Genomic DNA, 19581 nt, shown 5'->3' with positions numbered 1-19581 from the left:
GCAGCCAATCCCCGCCCGCGGCCCCTTGCGCTCCGCCAATCGCAGTAAGGGGCTGGACACAAGGCCTGCGCTCTCTCCGCCCTCTAACCAATCAGAGGCTGCTCCACGCGTTCAAACCGACCAATCGAAAGGGAGAGCGGCGAGACGGGCAGCGAGACCGACCAATAGAGAAGCGAAAGGGCGGGCGCTGAGACTGCCCGTTTGCCGTGGGTGGTTGGATGTAGTGGGACACACTGGGATACACTGGGATTCACTGGGCAAGCCCTGGGAACACACTGGGACACACTGGGATTCACTGGACAAGCCCTGGAAACACACTGGGATACACTGGGCAAGCCCTGGGAACACACTGGGATACACTGGGATTCACTGGACAAGCCCTGGAAACACACTGGGATACACTGGGCAAGCCCTGGGAACACACTGGGATACACTGGGATTCACTGGACAAGCCCTGGAAACACACTGGGATACACTGGGATTCACTGGGCAAGCCCTGGGAGCACATTGGGATACACTGGACAGACCCTGTGGGCCCACTGGGGTACTGCTACACACTGGGCAAGCCCCAGGGACCCACTGGGACCCATTGAGGATCAGTGGGATATGCTTGACAGACCCTGGACACCCACTGGGATGCACTGGGAAGGCCTCGGGAACCCACAGGAATACACTGAGCAAGACCTGGCAACCCACTGGGATATACTGGGACACACTAGGCAGGTTCTGGGACTACAACACTGACCTCACTGACATGGAGACCTGTGTCAGGGTGTCCCCTCCCAGTTTCTGCCAATCCCAAGGGGACTGGAACCCGCTCCCAGCCCCTCCAGCCCCTGTTCCCATTCCCAGGTGGTCGCAGCGTGCCCCCCCAGCCCCTTGCTGCACCTGGCCATGTCCCCCCAGAACAAAGCAGGGTGTCATAAAAACCAACATTTTTGTGTCTTTATTTCTGGGTGGTGACCGTGTTGGCTCCAGTGGGGGTGGGAGGCTGCAGGCACAGCCTGGCATTGCCCCATGGCACAGGGATCCGTGGGATGGCACAGCTGAGGATGGGCACAGCACAGCCTGGCTGTGGAACCAGTGTCCCCTCAGTGCTCCGGCACAACTCCAACACTGCCCATGGTGCTGCCAGGGACATTCCCTGGCCACACAGGACCGGAGGAAGGCCTGGAGCATGTGGCTGGGTGTCACTGTTGTCACCACATGTGCCGGTAGGGAAAGGCCACCTCGACGCAGAGCACGGCCAGCGGTGTGGAACAGTTGTGCCGGTGCCCAGCCAGCAGCCTGCCCTCGCCCAGGGCGGTGGCCATGCCCTCAGCCACACCAGAGCTGCGCCAGCCCTGGCAATCCCACCGGCGGGCATGGCCACCCCGTGGTGTGGAGCCGTGCCAGGCCAGCCGGTGGGGCCTGTGGGTGGGGATGGGGTGAGAGGGGCTGGGGCACCTCCAGCTCTTTGCTCCTGCACTTCAGCAGGGAGGGACCCACCACAGACCCCCCTTCCAGCTCCCACACAGGGATATCCATTCAGGACCCCGTGTCCAGACTCACCAGAGAGGATCTGTCAGGATGCTGCACCCATTGAAGGAGTAGATGGGACCCCGCAGGGCAGCACCGGACTGACCCTCGAAGAGGGAGCTCCAGGACTTGGCCAGCAGCTGCCCCTGTGGGCACGAGCCATGAGCCAGGGGCCAGGGGAATGCCCTTGTCCCCACCATGTGTGGGCAATAATGTCCTCTTGGTCAGCTCAGCCCAGGTGCAGCAGCCCCAGAGCAGGACTGGGTGGGGGTCCCCCACCCACTGCAGCTCATGGGGGCTGTGGGGCTTTGCCAACCACAGCCCCCCTGGGGATGGGGGTACCTGCCTTCAGGTTGATGATGGGGAGGGTCCTGTCTGTCCGCTTGACGATGGACACCAGGTTTTGGGTGGGGGCCGACAGGAAGGCCCGGAAGGTGCCATAGAGCCCGGCCTCCTGCGACTGCCGGTAGCACTGCAGGTCAGCGCCCCGGATCCCGCTCATGTCACCAGAGAGGGGCACGTTGAGAGCAGCCAGGCGGAGCTGGGGGTGGCAGGGAGGAATTGAGGTCTCTGCTCCCCGCTTACCAGAGGGTGTGAGCCCCTGGCAGTGCTGGCCAGGATTGGTGGTCTCCTGGGCACCTCTGCCCCGCTCTCCCATGGCTGGGCCACTCATCCCCAGCCTGGGGCTAGGCATTCCTTACCGATGGGATCCGGGGGGCAATGGTGGTTGGCAGAATCTGGGTCAGCCTTTGTTCCTCCTCTTTCTGAGTCTAGAAAAACACAGCTCAGGTCAGTCTGGGGACACCCATCCATGTGCCATGAGTGGGGGGCACTCTCCCCAGACCAACACAATCCCAGGTTCTGCTCATGCCAAGCTGGCACTGCCCTGCCAGCATCCAGCCTGTCCCTATGGCACATCCCTCCCAGCATGGGCAGACCCTCAGCAGGGCTCACCAGTGAGTCCATTGGAGACTGCAACAGCGTGTTGGGACCTCTCGCCTGCATCCTCTTTGCCTCCTGGATGGAGAGGTGGAAGAAGAGGGAGAGGACATTCCTGTGAGGTCTGTCCCCTCCATCATGTGGAGGAGGGCTCTGTCCCACAGAGGCATGAGCGGACCCTGCAGCTCCTGCACTCCTCACCTGGTTCTGTGGGGTGGAGGCAGAAGGGTCATCACCAGCCAAGAAGGACTTCGGATCCTCCAGCTGCTCAATGGCATGAGCAGAGGGACAGGTTTAGGGGGAATCCACTCCCTCCGGGGGATCTGCTGCCCCAGCACCAAATCCAGCCCTGGATCCTGCACCCCCAGCCCTGTGAGCGACCCCACACAGTACCAAGAGGCGGCTCCAGCCGGTGGGGGTCCGGAGGAAGGCGTTGCTCCCTTCCCGCACGTAGACCAGGCTCCCCTCGGGCACAGCACTGCTCGCCTTCACCATCAGCTCCTTGGACTTGAAGACCCATGTCTGGTGCTGGGGGAATGCAGAGGGTGAGGGTCCTGCTGTGGGGTATGGGGCAGCTTGTGGGGCTTGCCCGGGGGCTGCAGCCTGGACGCACCTGGAGATCAGCGCGGGAGTCCAATGGCTCCGTCTGAGGGACGTTGGCATCTGGAGAGCCCAGAGACGGTGTGGGGTCACAAGGTGTCCCAGCACAGGGCCTGGATGCTCCCATGGGAGCTGGCCCCACAGCAATGCGGTGGGAGTGGGTCAGAGAGCCAGCAGTGGTGCCAGGGACCCGTGCTGTCACGGTCCCGGCACCCAAGGAAGGGAGGCAGGACTTCAAGAAAGGTGTGTCCAAGGAGGCTGGAGCCCCCAAAACAGCTGTGAAACGCCCTCACCTGATGGCCAGCTGCGGTCTGTGGATGCCTGTGAAGGCAAACGGGGCCTGTTGCTGCTGCTGGGCATAGGGAGAGGGACACCCTTCCTGGTGCACAGGGAGGGGACGGGGACACTCTCAGGGCCAGCGAGGCCGTGGCTTACCGGCTGCTTGCAGGGTGGCTGGGCATGGACAGGGTGCACCCTCTGGAACCAAAGACAGGAGGGTTTGGAGGGGGCCTGGTGCTGTGCACGCTCACACGTGTGTGTGCTCTGGCACAGGCGTGTGCACACCAGTGCTGGGCCTTACGTTGAGGTAGAGGAGACCTGGTGGGCCAGGGGGGCCGGGGGGCCCTGGGAGACCAGGGTTCCCAGGGGGACCTCGAAGACCCTGCAGTAGAGCAGTGTGGAAATTAGACTGGGTCATTTTGGTGCTGCCTTTTAGGGGGGCAGCTATGACACCCAGTTGATGTCCCCCATGCTTCCCACTCCTGTCCCCTCCCAGGGCTGAATGTCCCTGGCTGGGGCAGTGCAGACAGGGACTCTCACATGGGGGATGATTGCTCCATAAATCTCCGGTTCCTCTTTGCCACCCTGCAAAGGAGGAGGGAGAAGACTGAGACTGATTTCCATCCTCCGTCCTCCCTCTCTCCATTTTCCATTCTTCCCCTCTCCTTCCTCCACCTCATCTGAGGCTATGGGTCCTGTGGTGTTGCCAGTGGGGTGAACCATGTCCCCAAGGCTGGGCTGGGGTTCCTGGGCACCCTTTGCTCTGGGCACTCACCGTCTGGTACCTACTGATGGACCCCCAGGGGTCGGGCTGGCTGCCAGTGCTGGGGAAGGGGAGGTGGCCCGGTTTGCACCCGTGTTCCCTGTAGCAGCACCCCTGGGTGAGCCGCAGAGAGAGGCAGGGTTAGAGCCTGGGCTGGGTGCTGGGTGGTGGGGATAGGGAGTGCTGGGGGTGTTTATGGGTGCACTGAGTGCTGGCACAGGTGTGCCCATGTGTGCCTATGCATGTTCCACAGGGAACGGTGTCCCTCACCCCCCGCCCTGTGCCCCGGGGTGAGGTGAAGGGCGTTGGGGGAGCAAAGGCAGCACAGAGGGCTCAGGGGTGCACACTCAGGTGTGGGGATGGGACCCCCCCAGACAGCTTCCCCCACACTGCTGCTCGTGGCTACAAACCGGCTCTCCAGGGTCGCCCTTTTCTCCCTGGAAAGGAAGTGAGAGATCCTGTCAGTACCTGGCTCTGGGGTTCCCCAGGCCTCCCAAACACCCCCAGGCAGTGCTGTGCCTCACAGCCAGAGTACCACCTGCCGTGGAGCTGTTTGGTCAGGGTGCCATGGCCAGCGCTGTGCCTGTGCCCCTGCTCCATGACCCCTGCCCATGGTGCCACTGCCCAGCTCACCTTGGGGCCCGGCAGCCCGGCCGATCTGCGGTGCCCAGTGTGGCGTGAGTCGCACTGCAAAGAGAGGATGTGTGGGGTGACACAGGTGCCCCCTCCCTAGCACCCATAGCCCGGGACCACCTACTCACCCTGTAGTCCCCTGGTGGTCCTGGTGGCCCCGTGGGACCCGGCATGCCCGGGGACCCTGGCTCTCCGGTTCGGCCAGGGCTCCCTGGCATGCCTGGCAGCCCATACTCGCCCTTCTCTCCCTGAGGGCAGATGGCACAGGATGGTGAGTGTGGGGTTGAGCCCCTGTGTTCCCCTAGGCCCCACAGTGGTGGGACTGGGGCAGTCTCAGGGCAGCCCTGGAGCCCTCTGAGGGCTTGGTAATGGGGGCTGTTCCCCCAGGGCAGGGCGAGCGGCTGGTGAGCCCATGTACCCCATCCCACCCCAGGGCCGTGGACAGGCTGGGCTGGGACTCCCTTACCTTTGGTCCTGGGAATCCTGGCTCCCCTCGAAGCCCTGGTTTGCCAGGGAGTGAGGCAGGTCCTGGGGGACCAGGGGGTCCTTCATGCCCAGGCACTCCGGGGGGACCCTGAGGCCCTGGGAGTCCTGGTGCCCCTGGGGGTCCATCTGGCCCAGCTGAGCCTGGAGACCCTGGAAGTCCTTCAGCCCCAGGGAAACCAGGTGGCCCCACAGCCCCTGGAGGGCCTGGGGGTCCTGGCTTTCCCTCCCGCCCAGGGGCCCCCGGGGGGCCATCGTGGCCCGGGTAGCCTGGGGGTCCGGGCATGCCGGGCAGCCCGGGGGGACCTGGGGGTCCTGGGTTCCCCACAGGGCTGGAGACTTCCAGCTGCTTGTCAGATTGGAGGGAGAGAGGAGAGAGGAGAGAGAGCAGAGTCAATGAACTGCTGTGTCCCATCCCCTGGTCCCCCTGCCCACCCACACAGCCACGCGTCCCAGTCGTCCCCATCCTCGCCAGTCCAGCGGGGGACGGACACCGCGGCCGGGACCGGCATTCCCTGTCCTTGTCCCTGCTCCGATGCTCACCTCGTTCTCCGATCTCTCAGGGAGTGCAGCAGGCGCGGGTGGGCTCCGCGCTCCCGCGGTGCCCGGGGGCCCCGGGGGCCCCGGTGGTCCAGGAGGACCCGGGGGGCCCCGGGGGCCCTGGTGACCTGGCTGTCCTGGGCTGCCGGACTTTCCTCTCTCCCCTAAGAATCCGGGCTGGCCTCTCTCTCCCGGGTACCCTCGGTCACCTTTCTCTCCCTGTCGGAGAAATTCAGAGCCTGGCTCCGCCTCCTGGCACTTTTCTCCACTGGAGCCCACCACGGGCACCTGCTTACCCCCCCCCTCCCTGGGGCCACCTGAGTCACTCTCTAACCCAAATCCCAAAGTTAGAGTCCAAATCCTGAGCAAAAAGGTTTTTGCACAGACAAAAGACCATCAGGACTTCGTCCCTGTGGGTTCCGGCACCCCCCTGCCCCTTCCCAAGGAGGACCACCCCACCTTCGGGCCGGGAGGGCCGGGAGGGCCGGGGCGCACGGGGCAGACACAGCCGGAGATGTTGTGCACCTGGAGAGGGAGAGAGCGATGAGCCGCGGGACCGGAGCCCCGACTGACGGGTCCGACACGGCTGCCCCGCGCCCACCTCTCACCTGGAGGGCAGGGCCTCTCTTCGGGGCCGAGGGGACCCGCCGGGGCAGCCCCTTTGCCGTCGTCTGTGTGGAGGAGAGGAGGGGCTGAGTGCGAGACCCTTGAGCACCATCCCCATTCCCCACTCCCACCGTCCCCATCCCGTCCTGCCCTGCCCAGCCCGTATCCTCCATAGGCCCTTGCCCGGGTGTCCAGGTGTCCATCCCAGGCTGGCCCTGACACGCCCCGGGGACCAGGACCCCTCCACCACCTGGATCTGGAGGAACTCCTCTTCCACTGCGCTCCCCTCAAAGATCTCCGGGGCAGCCGTGGGTCGGTGCTGCTGGGACAGACAGGGAGCACTCAGTCCAGGGCTCGGAGGGGTTCCCGGGGGGCAGATGCGACCATCCCCCAGTCGGGGCTGCCCTCAGCCGGGTGTGGGGGCCCAACCCCAGCGCTGCTGTGGGGCTAGCCCATGTGAGGGGACACTGGGAGCTGCCGTGACTTCTTTCCAAGGGGGCAGAGAGAGCTGAGAGCTGCGCTCGCGGTTGGAACAGGGCATGGTGCCCAGGCTGGTGTGTGCGAGCAGGGCATGGATAAGGCGAAGGACATAGCAAGGAGCCTGGCAGCAGCCGGGGAGTTTCAGGAGGGCTGGAGGAGCCGGAGGGGGGACACTGCCCAGGGAAAAAGCACCTGTCCTCGTGTGTGTGGTGAGGCATGGCCCGACCCCTTCGCTGCCCCCCTGGAGGCTTGGTCTCGGCGTCTAGGGGCTGTTGCCAGAGGGGGTTTGCTCAGCAGCACCTTCTCCATGTGCTCCACGCTGGCGTCTGCGTCTGTAGGAGCAAAGGAGCGCTGGGATGGGAGGTGGCAGGGCTGGAGGGGGACCATGGTGGCACAAAACTCCCAGTTCCCAGCACCTGCTGTGCCCACAGCAGTGCCACCAGCAGCCCTAGACCCTGGCACCCCACACTTCACCCTCCGCCTGTCCCCTCCATGCTGAGGTACAGGAATTTGGGGTGCTGGAGAAGCCATGTCCCCAACCCACCATGCTTACCTTCCTCCCCATCCAGGGTGGGGGCCGTGGGGCTGGTGCCTGGATCCAGGGTAGTGTCCTCTGAGCCCAGGGAAAACCACTGGGCCGTGGCAGGGTGCAGGCACCCAGCCAGCACCGAGACGATGCAGAGGGTGTGGAGGAGATGCAGGGGACTGCTGGACCCCATTCTGCTGCCTCGGGGCCTGGCTGCCCAGGGTGGGGGTCCTTGGCTCATCCCACTTGCCTGTGCTGTCTGGTCCTGTGGCCCCGGCACGGTGCCCGCTGTTATCGGTGGCCCCCGACACGCCCCTTGCCCGCCCCGCACCCCATGGACCGCATCCGGCGGGTGCTGAGCACCCACGCAGCCAGGCCACCGTCTGTCCTGCCAGCTAAGGGAGAGGAGCGCTAGTGGGAACCATGGGAAGGGAGCCAGGGCCAGGAGGAGATGCCAGAATGGATGCGAGGGAGGGCAGGGGAGGAGAAGCTGCCTGGAAATGGGGAGTAAATCCAGTGGACGAGGGGGCCGGCTGAGAGCAGGGGGCATCGGCTGCAGGTCGTCCCTGAGGTCTGCCCTTCTGCTGGTGCCTGGTGGGAGAGGCACCCGGCCATCTGCGCAGGCACCATGTCCCAAAGTACATGCAAAAGGCCTGGGGTCTCACTGATTTCATCAGATCTACCCTTGGCTGGGGGCTACAGCCCTCTCTGACCCCCAGCCCCCTCCTGCTCCTTCCTCCTGCTGACCTGCAACCTCTCCCCAGGGCTGGGGCAGCTCCAGGCCCTGCTGGGGCGAGTGGCCGAGGAGCTGCAGCCAATTTGGGCTCCCATAGCCTCGAGAATCCTGAAGAGCCCCCCATCAAGGACTGGGAGCATGGGTCTGTCCCAGGCAAGGACCTGGACCACGCTGAGCACCAAACACCAGCACTGAGGCCCTGCATGGCCACAGGGCTGTGGTTGGGGTGGGGGCAGCACGGCTGTGAGGGCACCAGCCCAGCCCCACTCCATTTCACAGGATGGTGCTGGGACAGGGCCCTGGAGGAGCAGTGCCTGGGCAAAGGTGGTGGAACATTGTCCCCGTCCCCTGCATGCCCAACCAGCCACTGGCCCTGCCGCTGCCCGCAGACACAACAGTGTCCCTGGCAGGCACACAGCACTGCCAAGGCCTGATAAGGTGCCACAGCCTGAGCGGGGCTGGGCACCTGTTTGGGTTTTGTCTCTGCTGGGACACTGAGTCAAGGCTGGTGCCTTTGCCCCGAGTCACGGCCCCTGCACAGCAGTCCCAGGCAGGGCAGGGGCTCAGAGCGGTGCTGTGTGACCATGCCTTGTGGGGCCTGGGGCTGGGAATTGTGGGGGACATAGACCCTGCTTGCCTCTGTCTTGCCTGTACTTGGTGATGCCCAACTCATCTGCATGGGAGAGAGAAGATGGTCTTGAGAGCCCTCGTGGCAATGCCACCAGTGCTGTCACTCAAGCCTCAAAATGCCAGTTTAAGCACTAGATGTACTCACCCATGAGATGAGTTTGGGGTTCTCAGCCCAGGCCTGCATGACAGGCAGCTCTGCTGCTCATGCCCCACCCACTATACTGACCCCCACACCAGGGGCCACCCCGCCGTGTCCAAGACACTCTTGCTGCGCCCAACACCCCGCTGCAGTGCCCACAACACCCTTGCCGCATCCAGACGGCTCTCCCCAGCTGCCCCAAGCCCGGTGCTGGCTGAGATGCCCCAGGGCGCAACTCGGGGGTCACCAGCCCCGGGGGATGCTCGGGGACTGTTCCCCCGGGCCCAGGGACTGCTCTCCGCCGTCTCCCGGGCTCCCCTCCTCGCCCGGTGCTGCGGAGACTGGCGGGGCTGGGGTCCCAGGGAGATGCCGGGGCTTGCTCCCGCTCCCGCTTTTCCCGAGTAGCCACTAGGTGCCGGCAGCCTTCAACCTATCCCGGGCTGTGCGGGGCGGGGGGCGCGGGGGGCCGCGGGTGCGGGACCGAGGGCAGGTGGGCTCGGGGAGCCGGCGGGGCCGCCCCGGGCCGTCCCGGACAGACCAGGGCCAAGCCGCACGGGATGCTGCGTTGCCAGCAGCACTTTTCCTCCCACCGGGGCCTCCCATGCCCGGAGCTCGGAGCCCACGCCGGAGGTCTTGGCCGCATCCCCCGCGCTGCAGCCCCGCACGGCGTGTGTGTACCCCGTTCGTCCCGGTTGCTCTCGGGACTGAGTAGGGGTCGAGGAGGCGGGTGATTCGGGAGGGTGGCGCGGGGCCGGGGGGGTGCTCCGGGCCGGCTCTCCGCGCTGCCCGGCGCCGGGGCTGCCCCGCCGGTGGCCCCGCTGCTGAAGCCGCTGCCGGTGCCGGTGTGGCCGCCGCCGGGGGGAGCGTCGCTGCCCGGTGGGTTCCCGGTGGCGACGGGGGCGGCCCCGCCGGTGGCCCCGGTGGCGGCGGCGGGAGGTGTGGCCAGGGGCCGCATAAAGCCGCATAAAGCCGCCGCCGCCGCCCCGCGCCCGCCGCCAGCCGAGCGCCGCGGAGCGGGGCCGGAGCGGGGCCGCCATGCGCCCGGGGCCGGGGCTGCCGGGGCTGCCGGTGCTGCCGGTGGTGCTGGCGCTGCTGGCGGCGGCGGCGCGGCCGGGCAGCGGCGAGGAGGCGATCCAGTGCCCGCCGTGCTCGGAGGAGCGGCTGGCGCGGTGCAAGGCTCCGCAGGGCTGCGCGGAGTTGGTGCGGGAGCCAGGCTGCGGGTGCTGCGCGACCTGCGCGCTGCCCCGCGGCACCGCCTGCGGCGTCTACACCGCGCGCTGCGGTGCGGGGCTGCGCTGCTACCCACCCCGCGGCGAGCCCCGGCCCCTCCGCACCCTCATGCACGGCCAGGGCATCTGCACAGACCTGGCCGACGTCGAGGCCATCCAGGAGAGCCTCCAGCCCCCAGGTGAGGCGGCGGAGGGGCGGCAGAGGGTGGGTGCCCAGGGTGGGTACCCTGGGTGGGTGCCTGAGGGTCCTTGTCCCTCACAGGGGCAGTGGCATAACCCTTGTTGGCACCAACCCACTCCCTGCTCACTCGGCAAGAGCTGGGGCCACAGCATTGGACTCATCAAGGACCTCCCCGTACTTAGAGGGTGCTTATAAAAATGATGAAGAGTGACTTCTACATGGATAGATTGTGACAGGGCAAGGGGAAGGATTTTAAACTAAAAAGGGAAGATTTAGATTAGATTTTAGGAGGAAATTCCACCCTGTCAAGGTGGTGAGGCATCTGGCACAGGTTGCCCAGAATATTTCTGGATGCCCCATCCCTGGAAGTCTTCAAGGCCAGGTGGGACGGGGCTTGGAGCAACCTCGTCTGGTGGAAGGTGTCCCTGCCCATGGCAGGAAGATGGAACTGGGTGGTCCTTAAGGTCCCTTCCAACCCAAACCATTCCATGACTCTAAGAGGCAGGATGGGGTGGGACAGCCCAGGATAGGAGAGCAGGGAGCATATTCCAGGGAGGGAGCAGAGGTGGGCTGCAGGAGACCTGGTACAAGTGGCTCACGTTTGTGCCATCCTTACCCACTGTGGGCACAGCAGTGTCACAGCCAGTGGCACCGCATGTGCTGGAGAGGCCACCCTTCAGGGAGGAGTTGTCACCTGCTCTGTCCTGGCTGACACGTGCCCCTGGACTGTGGGACAACTCAATGTCCTGCGAGCACCTGCAGCCCTTGGGGACACACCCTGGCTGCCAGGGAAGCTCCCGTTGCACAGTGACCCCTGCGCTGCCCCTTCCCTGGGATGCTGCCGGCAGATCCGACTGCACCACTGGGAGGAAACAGGAAAGAGGCCACGGGGCACCTGCTTCCCTCCAGGCAGGTCCAGCTGGGTGCTGTGCGGGAGCTGTGTCTGTCTGTGCCGGACAGGGCAGTGAGGTGTAGGCAGGGCCAGGCTGGAGGAGCTGCTGCTGGTGCTCTCTGTCTGCCCCAGGACCCTCTTGCAGGTGGTGATCGTGGCCCCCTGCCACCCCCCTGGTGCTCAGGCAGGATCTGGGGGCTGAGAGCAGAGCCGGCAGTGGGAGCTCAGAGCTGTGCAAGTCACACCATAGGAGTGAAGCTGCTCCCAGGGAATGAGTGTGGGGACCCGGTCCGTTGGTGGTCCCCCTTTCCCATCCTGCAGGCTGTGACCAGGACTGTGGCCCCTGAAGCTGGGGAGTAGCATCCCAGCACGGGACAATCCACAGGCTGGTCTGGCCTGGCCCTGGGTCCCCACGTGGGGTCACTTGGAGCTCCCTGAGGGGCAGAAGGGACTGGAACAGTGTCTGTTCTTGCCCATCCGGGAGGCTGCATCCCAGTTCCATTTCCTCCTTGCATGGCTGATCCATGGCAGCTCCTCTGGTGTCCCTGCTGTGATGAGTGCCGTTTGTGGATAGGCCCCTCTAGTCACCCCCCTGCAGGGACAGGAGCTGGCTGGGAGTGCTTGGAGCCCCCCTGTCCTGCTTGCCTGTCCTCATGCCACATCCTGCAGGAGCTGTCTGGGCTCCCTGGCCCGGGGCTGCGCCGTGCTGCCAAGCCCTGTTGGTTTTGGCTGTGCCCCGTGTAATGCAACATTTTTTCCCAGAGCCTTTAGGAAACAGACTTGCATTTTTTCCCTTCCTTCCCGCGGTGTTTTGGCTTGGCTGGAGATGGGTGGGTGGCTATGGGAGCCGGGTCGCCTGCCGGGCACTGTGCTGGCCAGCGGCGTCACAGGTAGCAGGATGGGCGAGAGGGCAGTGGAGCCCCTTTGTCCAGGACAGCCCGTCAGGATGTGAGCAGGACACCCACAGCGAACTGCTCGGTGCAGTCCCAGTGGTACATCCCTCCGTGGGTCCCTGACCTGTTCCACAGCCCGGAGCCAGTGGCAGTGTGGGGCTGGGGGCTGCAGGCTCCCTCGCTCCCACACAGCCCTGCCTGGCACAGCGAGGGCACCCTGGCATGGTCAGTGTCTCTGATGTGTCCCCTAGGGATCAGCACAAGGGAATCGAATGCTTGTTCAGGGGCAGGGGCGTACGGAGCAGGTGCCCCCGGCTGTGCCCACGGCCCCGGGGCCGAGCGGGTGCCGGCGGCTGGGAAGCGGTTAACGCGCAGCTTGTACAGTAAACACTTTGTCTGGGGGCTCTGTCCGGGGGGCTCCGCATTCCAGGGAAGAGGCTGGGATCAGGGGGCTGGGCTGAGGCTGGGCTTTCTGAACAGTTGGACGTGGCTCCTGGCTCCATAGCCAGGAAGAGCCTCTCTGCTCACCCAGGACCTGTGGCACCCACGGGATGTGACTCTTAGGAGGTGAGGGAGCGGTGGCTGCTCGCCTGACTCGAGACTGTCTGCTGTGGCACCTTGTGCTGGACCCTGTCCCTACCTTCCACTCCTGGCCCTGCCAGCTCAGGGCTGGATTTGGGATCCCACTCCTTAGCCAGAGCCCTGTGCAGGGGCTGGCAGAAGGTCCCAGCCACGGCTTTCTGTCACAGCCGGCGGGTGGTGGTGGCTGAGCCCATGTGTGGCAGCCAGGAGGAGGTGAGGACATATTCCCCAGCACACATGATGAGTGATTTAGTGCTGGGTAAATGACTATGTCTGGGAAAACCTGACCCATGGGAGCTGCGTTCATCCCATGTGGTCTCTGTAAGCTGGGACAGATCCTGTTTCCTTTCTTTGCGCAGTGACTGGGACGGATGGCGGTGGCTGAGCCATGGCTGGAAAGTGCACAGGAGGGGGGACAGGCTGGGTTCAGCCAGGCAAGGCTCAGCCATGTCCCATCTGTTCCCTGGGGTGGGGGTTCATCCATGCTTGGGTTTCTCCAGGCTGGGTGCTGCTCCTGGCAAGGTTCTGGTCCCTCTGGGGAATCACCTGCATCTGCATCCCTCACTCCTTCTCCTGCATCCTGACCTTCCCTCCCTCGGTCCCATGTTGGGTGCTGAGGTGGGAGGTGCTCAGTCGTGTTTGAGCACGGCAGTGTGTCCCAGGTTGGGGACGGGCCAGGCTCCCAGCTGGCATCCCAGGCCAAGGGGCAGCGGGTGCCTGGTGCCTGTGCCCCTGCCACCCCCATCCCCGGCTCCCCACGTTCTGTCGGAGCCAGCACTTGGCGAAACGAGCACAGCCCTCCCAGCACTGGTGCCTGCCAAGTCGAGAGCCCAGGAAACCAAGAGCCAGCACTGCCACGGCCCTGCCAGGACCACCCACAGGTGACATTGGGGGTGCTGGACAGGGACATGGAGGGTGCTGGGGCTCACTGTGGCTTGTGCCATGTTGGTCACAGTCACGTGGATGTCCCTCCTGGCCTTTGAGGTGCATGAGGTCCTTCGTGCTGGGGCTGGTGGCACGGGGGGGAGCGGGGCTGGAGCTGTGGGGGGTCAATGACACTTGTCTCTCCCATGGACACACACGAGGTCTCAGGGCTTTGCTGCTGCCCCAGGCTCTGCTCCCACGGGATCCGCGCGGTGGAGCCGGAGCCCTTCACCGCTCCCTCGGGCTCAGCGCTGTGAATCACAAATTCGGCACGTGACCAACCTCATTTGCAGCTCCCGTTAATTGAAGGCGATGCTGAATGACTCGTTTGTGTCCCCTGTCCACAGGCCGGGCAGGAATCCTCCTCCTTCCGAGACAGGCGGCCGTTTTATGTGTCCGGCGACAGCAGCACCCCCTTCCCATCCCCTTGGCACCCGCTTCCATCCCAAACTGAGCAGAGGGGCTTCCCTTGGACAAATAGGGATCCCCCTGCCCTCCATCCCTCCAGGGTGGTGGTGCCCGTGCATAGGTGGCAGATGGGGTGGCATCAGGGCAGTGTGGGGCGTGGCAGCTCTGGGCTCCACGCAGGTTGCTTTTCCCAAGTCTTTGTGCTGAGGGTGAGGAGTTTTCTGGTCCAGCCGGATCGCCAGGGAGGTGAGAGGTTCCCTGAGCTGCTGTGTGTCACTTAGCAGGGGGACAGTAACCCCAAGGACAGCAGCGTGGCAGGGAGGGATGCTGGAGCTGCCGTGAGAACCGTGGACCGGGGGTCCCGAGAGCTGTCAGGAGCCGCCTCGCTGCCCAGAGGCACCGGTGTTTCATGTGACCTTATGAAAATGTTATTGGCATCTGGTTTTATTTAAGCCGGGAGATTCGATGCTCTGGAGGCGGCTGGCGGGGGGAGGAGGAGGGTTTGGCTGTGCCGGCGATCGGTGAGGGCTTCCCCTGCGGGGGCAGTGCGGGCAGCGCCGGTGCCTCCCGGTCCTGCCTTTCCCTGGCGTGGGAGCAACGCCTGGAGGTGCCGGAACTTTGGCGCGGTGGTCCCCACCGGTGCCAAATCTGCCCAGCTCTTCCTGTGTGTCCCCACAGGGATACAGGGGAGGGAAGGAGCATCCCTGCCAGAGCCTCCGAGCCCCCGGCGCGGCTCTGCCACCAGCGCCCGCATTGCGCCACAGCCTCACGGTTTGTGCCGCCGGGGCTGGCGCTGGCACCGCTCTGTGCAGGGTCCTGGAGACTTTGGGTTTGTGTTTCAAATTTCAAGGGCATGAGCTATTTCCTGGAAAAAATGGACAGATTAAGCAAAAAGCAAATAACACCCACGAGGGAGGGGGCTTTGATTGGGGCTTCGCTGTGGACTTTAACCGGGCCCCCAGGAGCTGGGCCAGGAGCCCTGCACTGCAGGGACCGTGGCAAGAGGTGCTGATCAGGGCCAGGATGCCGTGGGGATACAATGGGCAGGAAGCTGTGCCTCCGACCCCTCTGCCTGCCTGTGGGAAGAGCCAGGGGCAGGCGTCACCCAGCAGCCTCTGTCCTGCTGCTGTGAGCCCCTGGGTGTGACCTGTGAGGTGCTGGGTGTGACCCCTGACAGTGACCACCCCCTGCTTACTTTGGGAAGGTTTTCCCTGCTGCCAGCTGCAATATTGATTCTTTGAAGCCCAACCCCAGGATAACCTCTGCCACTTCCCTGTACAGCCCAGATGGTCTGGGGGGGCAAAACACTGCTCGGGCTGTGCCTGACACAGCTCTGAGCACAGGAGGAACCCCGGCTCCCGGGGTATCCCCCCTCCACAGAGTCTTCCCGGGCCCCAAACCAGAGGAACTGGCGGCTTTTTAAAAACTAAAGTCACACCGAGCACTCGTCTCATGACACTCTGTCCAGCTGCCAACATCTGGGCCGGCAGCTTGGCTGCGCTCCTGGTGCAGGCGGGGATGCCAAGCACCGCCTTTTGGGATCGGCCCCACGGGAGATTAACTTTCTTATTCCAGGAATTTCTTCTTTCATGTCTTGGCGGGGGCCGTGCCCTGCAGCAGAGCACTGCTCCACTCCCAGCCGCGGCGCCCGGTGCCGCCCCGGGCCTGGCGGGGGCTCAGCACCGCCCCGGTGCCCCCACTGCCACTGTGGCTCCTCAGAGGCAGATTTTGGGGAGCACTGGGGGCTTCCTGGGGCTCCTTCTCTGTGTGTCCCATGGTCAGCTTCCAGGCTCCGTAGCTCCGGTGGTGTGAGTGAGCACCTGGTGCCTGGTGACACGTGGCTGGCAAGGGCACAGCCAGACCCAGCACATTGGAGCCACTGCACAGCACTCATGGCATTTGCATTTGTGACCCTACAATAACAGACACATGGCAACGAGTTGTTAGTCGTGGCTAATGAGGAGGAAAAACTCCCAGGAGTCTTTCCCAGTGCTGCAGGGAGCTCAGCCCAGTGCAATAGCAGGGGCAGGATGGACCCAGGGCTGGAAGTGATGCCTGTGGGGACCGGAGAGGGTGATGTGGGGCCTGCCAGAAACCGCTGCATGTTGTTCCTTAGGGTGCAAGTGGCACTGTGGACACTGGGGTACCATGGGGGCTCTGCCATCTCCAGGGCTGCCCTGTGGCACTGAGCCCCCTTGGTCTGTGTCTCTGCAGAGAAGGAGGAGATTGACCACCCCAACAACAGCTTCAGCCCCTGCAGCATCCACGACCGCAAGTGCCTGCAGAAGCAGCAGGCGAAGAGGGTCAACAACGGCAACAAGATGCGCAGCAACGGGAGCCCTCACCACCGCGAGGACACGCGGGTCATGGTGAGCACCAGGAGGGCTGGGGAGGGCAGGGTGGGTGCTCCAGGGTCGGGGTCCTGGGGCTCTGGGCCAGGGGCATGTGCCAGCCCGGCAGCCAGCTCAGCCCCCCCCTTTCCCCAGGCACAGGGCTCGTGCCAGAGCGAGCTGCACCGGGCGCTGGAGAGGCTGGCGGCCTCGCAGACCCGGACGCACGAGGACCTGTATGTCATCCCCATCCCCAACTGCGACCGCAACGGCAACTTCCACCCCAAGCAGGTAGGATGGGCTCTGACCTATCATGGGGGACTGGGAGGGCATTTTGTAGAGCCAGAGTGAGGCTGGGAGGGGGACATGGGTGGAGGGGACAGTGACAAGGCACGGCAGAGCCTGCCTGGCTCCTGGCTTTGGTGGGAATTACCCTTTGGGTGCTGGGGGCTCTTTGCAAAAGCCTTGGGGTGGGATGGGGGTGGTAAAGCCCCTATGAGAGCTCCTGGTTGTCAGGCAGCCCATGGGAATGGGGCCGTGGGGTCCAGGCTGGGTGTCCTTGACCGAACCCATCCCCACAGTGTCACCCGGCGCTGGATGGGCAGCGGGGCAAGTGCTGGTGTGTGGACCGCAAGACGGGGGTGAAGCTGCCAGGCTTCCTGGAGCTGAAAGGGGACTTGGACTGTCACCAGCTGGCGGACAGCATGTGAGCATGACCGCGGCGGCCCCGCGCCGTGCAGGGCCAGGACCCCCGCTGGGGCTGCCTAAGAGAGAAAGAAAGAGGACGTGACTGCTGAGCAGTGCCCCAGTGCTGGGGGACCCTGGGATGTGCCTCGGATCGCACCATGCTCTGCGCCACGGGCTGCCCTCGGCACCTCAACCTGCGCCATGACCACTATCAGCCACTGCCAGGGGTCCCGGAGCGCGCCAGCGGCACCTCCATCCCACACGGACACAGCTTGGACGATGCTGCCCTGGGACTGGGGTCGGGCTGCCTGGGTGGAGTGGGTGAGGGGCACCCTTGATGCTGCTGCTGCTGCTGCCCCATGGTACCCCCGGTTTTCAGCCTGGCCCCGCAGGCAGCCCCGGACACCCAGCGCCTTCGGGGGTGTGGTGGCAGCATCACATTTGCAGCGCAGTGCCCTCCATGCCAGACCTCTGCACGGGCAGCAGCAGAAGTGCCTCATCCTGCCCTCCCTGGCAACGAGAGGCTGCCCAGGCAAGGACTGGAGGACCTGGAGAGATCCTCCCGCCTGCATCCCACCCCAAGCGTGTGTGTGTGAAGGGCAGTGTGATCACACAGAGCAATAAGAGACCTTCCCCCTCCCTGCTTCCCCCCAGCCCCACAGCCCAGGACCTCCTCCCCACGGCCCAGCCCCATCCCGCTCCCTGTGCAGGGAAAAGCCTCCCATCCATCCTGTCTCCCCCTGCTCCATCCTGGGGTGAGGGGGTCGGGACCCCCAGGCAAGAATCAGAGTGCCCCCACATGCATTGAGAGGAGGGTGGAGGGATGAGGGATGCCCAGGAAACATCCCGGGGGAAGAGCTTCTTTTAGTTTGCTTTTTTTTCTTTCTTCCCTTAATTTTTTAATATTTAAAAAATGTTGTTGTTGGGATCTAAAAAGTGACTGTGTGGCCCCGAGGCTGGAATTCTCCATCCCCAGGGACCAGGGGCACTGCGGTGATGGCTCCTGACTCTCTTCTTGGCCAATGTGACAAAAGTGGGATGGATTCTGGAATGTCTCCGTGATGGGATCTGCAGATTTCACCAGCACAAAGTTCTCAGTTGAGAAATTGTCACTGGTTTTGTAGCTACTCTTTTTTTCTTCAAGCCGGGCTGGAAATTTTTCACATAAAAATGCCATGGAAAGTGTGCCAAAGACAGAGGGGAATTTCCCATTCCCCTCCTGACCCACCCTCTGGCTCCATGGCCTCAGTGGTAGGTTTTGGTCTTCCATGTGGATTTGTCCTGTCCAAGGCCCCCCGATGGGAATGAAGTGTTTCAGTTTTAGTGAAACACCCTCTGCCCTCCTGATCCCCTGCCTGCCCCTGTGCCCTGCCAGATCCCTGCCTGCCCTGGCTGCCCGTGGCCCTGCTCACACACAACTTCTAAACGGAGTCAATTTGCCAGGACAGTCCTTGGTGGGGAGGGGGGTCCCTGCCCCTGCCACCCCTCAGCCCCCCAGAGCCACCGCACCAAGGAAGGGATTCCCGGGGCCAGTCCCTGTGCCAGTCCCCTGCGGCAGCACCACAGCAGGACACGGTGCAGTGGCAGCGCCAGCCCACTGGCCTCAGCCCCTCGGCCCCTCACCGCGTACACCAGGGCAGGTCCAGCAGGGCCTCTCCTGTTTTGGGGGTTCCTGGCAATGCTGATGCACCAGGGCACATTCTGTGTCCCACTCCGAGGGCTCCAGCGTTTCGTAGCGTCTCTCCTGTAGTTTAGGGCTGTATTTACACACGACCATGTACCAGTATCCCCCACCCCCAGCGCGTCCCCTGGCGCCCAAGGGGTCCCTATCCGTCCCTCCCGGGCCAAGCCCGTCCCATCAGATTCCCGTGTAGCACCGACCTTTTACAGTACACTTGAACCTTTGTATCCTCAAAAAAGGTAATTACTGTATTTAATTTCCTGTTATGTGTTTCTGTCGAGTGTGTTTTTTCTTTTATGGCTTTAAATAATGGGAGAGGAGGGAAGCAGAGCAGGAGCAAGGGGGCTGTGGGATCCCACTGGTGTGGGGACAGGCTCTGGTCACCACCCCCGCCCAAGGACGTGGTCTCCTGGTCCTGCATTGGGTTTGGGGTTCAGCAGCCCAAATGGAAACCCAGGTGCCCACAAGCCTCTGGAAGAACTTCATTGAGCAGGGATGGGGTGAGAAACAAATGATTTCTTGCCTCCCCGTGACTCCCAGCTCAGCGTCTCCACCGGTGCCACCGGGAGGATCGTCACCGTCGGCCCTGCGCAGCGCCACGGAGCAGCGGCGGGGCTGGAGACGGCGCCAGGCTGGGGAGGGGACCCTGGACCGGCTTCAAAGTTCAGGGGCGGACAGGGACAGGCACCGGCTGCTCCAGGGACACGGGCTCGGGGCCAAGCAGTGCCGCCGGCCTCGACGAGCCGCAGCCCGAGGCACTTGTGCAGGTGTCTGCTGGTGCCAGGGTGCACCGGGCATCTCCAGCCCCGCTCGGTGTTTTGGGAGGGTGTCAGGATGCAGACGGGAGATGCCCAGGCACAGGAATTGTGACAGCCGCACACTTCCCGGTCACGGCTTGGCTC

The 19581-nt window shown here is 64.2% G+C and overlaps 2 protein-coding genes across 2 annotated transcripts; one reads left to right on the top strand and one right to left on the bottom strand.

Moving 5' to 3' along the window:
• Window positions 1-931: 931 nt before the first annotated feature.
• On the bottom strand, window positions 932-7674 carry LOC125332537 (collagen alpha-1(XVIII) chain-like). The gene is made up of 23 exons (XM_048317509.1): window positions 7395-7674; window positions 7034-7173; window positions 6612-6680; window positions 6364-6426; window positions 6215-6280; window positions 5759-5974; window positions 5199-5561; window positions 4861-4980; window positions 4733-4786; window positions 4510-4536; window positions 4112-4213; window positions 3877-3921; window positions 3638-3718; window positions 3493-3534; window positions 3351-3378; window positions 3071-3120; window positions 2851-2985; window positions 2659-2721; window positions 2473-2535; window positions 2220-2288; window positions 1865-2059; window positions 1552-1664; window positions 932-1410 (listed from the first exon to the last, which is right to left on the bottom strand). The coding sequence occupies exons 1-23, from the start codon at window positions 7606-7608 to the stop codon at window positions 1200-1202; spliced, it is 2529 nt and encodes an 842-aa protein (XP_048173466.1). The 5' UTR covers window positions 7609-7674; the 3' UTR covers window positions 932-1199.
• Window positions 7675-9907: 2233 nt separating this feature from the next.
• IGFBP4 (insulin like growth factor binding protein 4) lies at window positions 9908-18949 on the top strand. Its single transcript, XM_048317493.1, has 4 exons — window positions 9908-10280; window positions 16196-16350; window positions 16468-16602; window positions 16893-18949. The coding sequence occupies exons 1-4, from the start codon at window positions 9908-9910 to the stop codon at window positions 17019-17021; spliced, it is 792 nt and encodes a 263-aa protein (XP_048173450.1). The 3' UTR covers window positions 17022-18949.
• The last annotated feature ends 632 nt before the right edge of the window (window positions 18950-19581 follow it).

The sequence above is a fragment of the Corvus hawaiiensis genome, chromosome 1 (assembly GCF_020740725.1).
Source record: "Corvus hawaiiensis isolate bCorHaw1 chromosome 1, bCorHaw1.pri.cur, whole genome shotgun sequence".
In the NCBI taxonomy this organism is placed as follows: Eukaryota; Metazoa; Chordata; class Aves; order Passeriformes; family Corvidae; genus Corvus; species Corvus hawaiiensis.
This window is presented reverse-complemented; position numbering and strand designations above follow the sequence as displayed.